At 36.7% G+C, this 5,950-nt stretch overlaps 1 protein-coding gene across 1 annotated transcript; it reads right to left on the bottom strand.

Moving 5' to 3' along the window:
- Positions 1 to 594: 594 nt before the first annotated feature.
- Positions 595 to 5,732, bottom strand: GADD45G (growth arrest and DNA damage inducible gamma). The gene is made up of 4 exons (XM_074281949.1): positions 5,545 to 5,732; positions 4,945 to 5,046; positions 4,482 to 4,695; positions 595 to 4,371 (listed from the first exon to the last, which is right to left on the bottom strand). Exons 1-4 carry the CDS (start codon positions 5,595 to 5,597, stop codon positions 4,261 to 4,263), a joined length of 480 nt encoding a protein of 159 aa, XP_074138050.1. The 5' UTR covers positions 5,598 to 5,732; the 3' UTR covers positions 595 to 4,260.
- Positions 5,733 to 5,950: the final 218 nt, after the last annotated feature.

Consider the following 5,950-nt stretch of genomic DNA (forward strand, 5'->3'; position numbering starts at 1 on the left):
AAGGAGCCATATTCACCTTTTCCATCAGAGAGAGATAGAAAAAGAGAAAAATCTGGAAACAAAGGAGAAGACCTAAGAACAAAATCTGCAGAAATCACTAGATTCTGTAACACAAGATAAGACTGCTACAGGACTTGAAAACCATCAGGAATCATTGGATTCCTTGAGATGAAAAAATGTTGATAAAGACTATTGCAGGACTTCAAAACTTGCAGGAATTATTGGATTCCTGCCACATGGTAGATTCCTTTTAGACTATTTCTAGGATTTATGGACATATGTAATTCCTCATGTTGATTCATGTTATTTGTTACATCACTACTAGCCTGTGTTATGCTACTATGTGCTTATGTAATTTATGTAATTATGTGTAATACCTCCCATATTGATGGATTTATGTATATCTGTTTTAAGAGTGAGCCCCTACAGAAACCTGCTAATCTGATTTGATTTCCCATTTCCTTTGGTGTTTTCATCTCCCTTCCTGAGATGTCAGGGAGGGCGTGATCACCTCCTTTTTTATGATGTTTTCACTCTTTTTTTTGAGCAGTCAGGGAAGACATGATCACTTTCTTTTTGGGGGTTCTCACCTCCTTGAGAAGTCAGGGAGGTCATGAACAACTATGTTCTAAATCAAAAGAAATAGGGAGATGTTAGAATTCTTACAAGGTGCTAAGTCACTGGAATTGATAGAGACAATGATTATGTACTTAGTACTTACTAGAGTTCTGCAAGATTCACACCTTTAAGAGAGTATATATAAGCTAGGAGCCTCAACCAGGATGCACTGTAGGAGATTCAGAGCCAGGATTCAGTGGAGGAGATTCACAAGTTGGGCAGAATGAAAGAAGACAGAAAAGTGGTGGCAGGCTGTCCTGTGGAGAACACTAAAACCAAGATCCAGAAGGCCTCCAGAAAACTAGCTGAGTCCCAAGTGAAAGAGATAAAATTTTGGAAGAGACAGTAAAGGATTTGGACTTTTAATCCCTGGCTGCATTTGGGATGATTATTGAACAGAACTGAAACTAAGGCTGCTACCAGAAGCCCCCCAAGAAACCTGCTCTCAGAGAACATTATATTTTAGAAAAGGACATTACATACCTCTTTCATCAAGCTGTTTTATCTTTTTCTAGTGTTGTCCTCTGTATCTTTCTTTTACATATATATGTATGTACATATATACACATTTGTATACATTTATTACACGTGTACATAATTTTTATTTTATTTTTAACATTATTTTATTTTTCCTCAGTTACATGTCAAAGGCAGTTTGGCATTCATTTTTATAAGATTTTAAATTCCTCTTCCTCCCCCTTCCAAAGATAGCAAGCTGTTTGATGTAGCTTATATATGTACTATCCTATAAATCATATTTCCATGTTAGAGTTGTGAAAGAAGAAATAGATCAAAAAAGGAAAAAAAAATGCTCTAACTCATCATTGATTAGAGAAGTACAAATCAAAATAACTCTTAAAGTTACTTATGAGATTGGCTAAGATAATAGAAAAAGAAAATTATAAATATTGGAGATGTGTGAAAACTGGGACATTAATACATTGTTGGTGGAGCTGTGAATCGATCCAGGCATTCTAGAGAGCAATTTGGAACTATGCCCAAGAGCAATCAAATTTTGCATACCTTTTGATTCAACTACCAGATCTATATTCCAAAGAAATTATAAAAAAGAGGGAAAGGACCTACACATACAAAAGTATTTTTTATTTCCTTTAGTGTTGACGGAATTGGAAATTGAGGGAATGTCCATCAACTGTGTAATAACTGAACAGATTGTGATATATGAATGTAATGAGATACTATTGTGCTATAAGAAACGATGAGCTGGCAGATGTCAGAAAAACCTGGAAAGATTTACATGAACTAATTGATACTGAGTGAAGTGAGCAGAACCAGAACATAGTTCATAGTAATAGCAATATTGTGTAATGATCAACCCTGATTGATTCAAATCTTCTCAGAAATATAACACCCCAAAGACAATTGCAAAATGCTATCTACACACAGAGAAAGAGCTACTGGAATTTGAAAACAGATTGAAGTATACTATTTTCCCTTTTTGGAGTGGCTTTTCCCTTTTGTTCTGCTGCTTCTCTAATAGCATGATTAATGGAGAAATACGTTTACATGATTGCATATGTATAACCTAGATCAGATTGCTTGATGTTTTGGAGAGGGAAAAAGAGAAGCAAGGAGAAACACTTGGAACTCAAAAAGAATGTTTAAAAAATGTTTACATGTAATTGGAGAAAATTAAAATATTATATACAAAAAACTGAGTTTTTTTCTGAGAAAAAAACCAAACCAAACCAAACATCCCCCACTAAAGGTCATGAGACTATGTTAAATTAGCACATGAATTTATATAATATTAACCTAACATAAAGGTTATATTTTAGTCAAAATGTTCCTTAACCATGTTTTTTGGTTAAGGTTTTTTTTTTAATGTTGTAAGAAAATTAGTAGATCTAAGGTCAACCTGGAGTTAGGTGGAATTTGGATTCAAAGATCTAACTGGCTGTATGACCATGGACAAGTCACCCTTTGAGTAAAACTACAAAATTCTTTGAAGATATAAATCACTGATGTTTCCAATTTGCATTCATGTAGCAAATTTTCCATATCAGTACAGAGACAAAAGCAATTTCCACACTATTTTTAAAAAGCGACTTTTAAAAAAGTATCTTGTAAGATTGTAAATAAATTTGTGAATAATGGTCCTTTTATGCATGGAAGAAGAAAACTTAAAGTAGTTATAGCAGATGTAAGTAGTATTTCTAATTAATCCTGTCCATGTAATGCCTCGACATTTTTCTTCAAATCTTTTGTTGAGTTACCATGACAGAATAATACTGAGTAATTCATGCTCCAATGAAGTTATCCAACATTGTAAAGACAGATAACTTTAAAAAGACTTAAGAACCTTGATCTAAACAATGATCAAGTAGAACTCCAGAGGATGATAAAGCATGCTACCCACCTCCTGAAACTGATGGGATATAGAATTAAATATATATTTTGGACATATGGACAATGTGGAAATTTGTTTTGTTTCCCTAAGATTTGTTAATTTGTTTCTTTTTTTTTTTTTTTTCATTTTTAAGGGGCAGACTAGTGGAGAGAAAGAGACGTTTGTTCATTGAAAAAAATTAAAAACAAAATTAAAAAAATTAAAAGCAACATCAAATGCAGCCATTAAATATAATATTTAATATAGCTGCTTTTGTAATTATTGCTGGGTGTGTTTAGTTTGTCCATAGTTTCTTTATGACACAAAAATTTCTTTAGGGAATAGTCTGTCAAATCACTCAAGGAGAATACAAAGGCCACCTACCACAAAAAGCAGAGCTTATTAAGTATGCAGTGCCAGACATTGTGATAACCAGTTGTAGCAAAGAATAGAGGAGAGAAGCCAAAAGGTCAAATTATCAAATTGAATGGAAAAAATTTATTTGCTTTTATCTTCAGTTAGCTACTACTTTAGAATATTTGGATTTCTTAAAGGGAAAAGTATGTTCCTCCTGGGAATAGTTTGCTTGAGTTGCCATAGTAAGTCATAAAGTGTGAAGATTCAAACAAGCATGCTGCCTAGATAGAACTGAAATTTCTTAGTGACATGCTGAGAAATGCTTTTGGAATTCTTGTTTTACCTCCCCAAAGCAAAACAAGCAAATAGGTTACTTCATTTTCAATAAGTTTATTATTGTAAACTTCCATCATAAACTTCATCAAGAGCACCACTTCTTTTAGGTTTACTGTAATAATCAATATTGAAAAAAAAATGCAGAAGTCCCTAGTAAATAAGGTTGTTCAATTGCAATTTTTACTTAAGTCCAAGGATCCATGACCCAGTTTCCCTTTTTTTGCTGAACAGCTCAGTTTCAGCTTCTAGTAGCTATTTTTCCCCCTTTCCTCAACCTGTTCTTATCGAGACCAGTTTCATCTGATTTATAAACTTCCAATATTCTTTCAGCTCCAAGGTAAGCCATCTTCTCCAGTGCTGAAGCATTACAAAGGCTTACTGGTAGGCACTAACCAATGATGGACACAGTGTGTTCACTCTCCTCTCTTCTTTTGGCAACAGCCCACTGTATGCCATTCCCAGCAGCTCAATTCTGATTTCTCCTCCATGCTAATCTACAGAATCGGCCACCGGTTGTTTGGTTAGCCCAGGTGTGTAGCACCAAGTTGATTTGACAACAAAGGTTTTAAAGCTTCCCCCAGCGCCTTGAACTATCCTCCTCATTCAGGCAGAGTGATAGTGGGTACCCAGTCATTTACATTTCGGCTCTCTTCACAGAACAAGCTTAGTTTTTCTAAAGCTGGATCTTTCCAGGAATTCTCATTGGGATTCTGTAATGAAGAAAAAAAAAGGAAATATTCAAGCATTTTACTATTCAGATCACATCAATTTATATTTGATGTTGGGTAAGGAAGAAGTGAACAGGTCGAATGATACTTACTGTAATTAAAATGCAATGTAGGTCTTGGGGTTCCCCAGAATCTTCATGAGCACCTAAAATCGCTGCTAGCTTCTGAATATTGTTGACTCGAACAATATCGATGTCATTTTCACAACAGAAAGCCTGGATGAGAGTGAAGTGAATTTGCAGAGCAATGTCACCCTCATCTTCTTCATCTGCTCCCAGGACACAAAAAGCCACGTTATCTGGATCGCTGTAAAGAGGGGAAAAGGAAAGTTACAAGAGAAAGAACATTAGATCCAGGGTGTCAAAACAAGGAATACAACTTTGCGTTGAAATCACAATTTAGGGTGAGTTTTTTTTTTTTGGGGGGGAGAGTTGTTCTACTGTCTCTGCCTCTATTTCTACATGTTGCTTGGGTGGTTTAGTAATGATTCCCACTTCACACTTTAATAATAATAATAATAAACGGTAACTTGGGGCTACTTGATAGGATACTCACACATTCATGACTTTAGCAGACTCATATACGCCTGCAGTAAGACAGCCTTGGCGTTGGGCAGACAACAGCAGCTCGTTCAATGCTTTCCCGGCGCTCTGCATCCTACAGGGACAACACAAGAAGGCATGCGGGTGAGAAAAAAGTCCAGAAAGGAAGAGAGAAATATCGTTAAGATCTCTGGGACTGTCGAGTAGATGCAGTGAACACTGGCAAGTAAAAGTGCAGATTCTCGAATATCCTTTCTTCCCAATACCCTCTACTACTGTGGATATTTTCTTCAACCTTTTTCCACCGGAAAATTGCCCCATAGCCTCCTTAATACAACTCTGCCACTTTCTCTGCCCAGTCAAAAACTATGAGGATCTTTTTTGCTAAAAAGGCGAAAGAATCAGAGCGATTTTAATAAAAGTTTCCAGCGTTCTGCATCCTGCAGACAGCAAAAGGAAAACACTTTGAAAGATCAGCCGTCCTTCCAGCAAAGGTTGGAATACTCCAGCTCAGATTCTAACAACGTGCTCCCCAGCCCTACAGGAGCTTGCCCTGGCTACAGCCTAATTCAAAGGTTTCCTTTCCTTCTAACAGCTGCTAGTTGATAATTACCTATTGGTGCTTTCGGTAACCATCTCCTGGCTGTGGATTTCTTCCAGAGTCATGATTCAGTAGAAGGGGAAAAAAAATAGTTATCCACAAAGAAGAGAAGAAGCTTCTTGCTGCTTCTTACTCAATGGATAAGAACCCGGTAAGCAGAGCAACGTTTGGTAACCAAGTAAAATTCTAGATGAATCTCCTCAGGAGCCTCTTTATGTTCTTTCTGACTGCTGAGAAGACAGCTGGTGGAGTTCCTTACACTGATTGGCTGAGGCAGGGGAGTATTGTAATGGTAATTAGGCTGTAGGCTGTCCGACTCGTGCCAGAAGGCCACGTGTGGGGAGGGGGAGGAGGAGGGAGAGGAGGTGTTTGAGTGGAGGGGGTTGAAGGATTACAATGCCTCAAATCTGCCGCTTTT

This window comes from Sminthopsis crassicaudata, chromosome 1 (genome assembly GCF_048593235.1).
Source record: "Sminthopsis crassicaudata isolate SCR6 chromosome 1, ASM4859323v1, whole genome shotgun sequence".
NCBI classification, from domain to species: Eukaryota; Metazoa; Chordata; class Mammalia; order Dasyuromorphia; family Dasyuridae; genus Sminthopsis; species Sminthopsis crassicaudata.

Excerpts from the sequence above, each read along its gene's own strand:
- GADD45G (XM_074281949.1), bottom strand. The coding sequence starts at position 5,597 with ATGACTCTGGAAGAAATCCACAGCCAGGAGATGGTTACCGAAAGCACC. Across the intron at positions 4,696-4,944 it reads TCTGCTAAAGTCATGAATGT|CGATCCAGATAACGTGGCTT; the intron begins GTGAGTATCCTA and ends CCCTCTTTACAG. Across the intron at positions 4,372-4,481 it reads TACATTGCATTTTAATTACA|AATCCCAATGAGAATTCCTG; the intron begins GTAAGTATCATT and ends TCTTCATTACAG.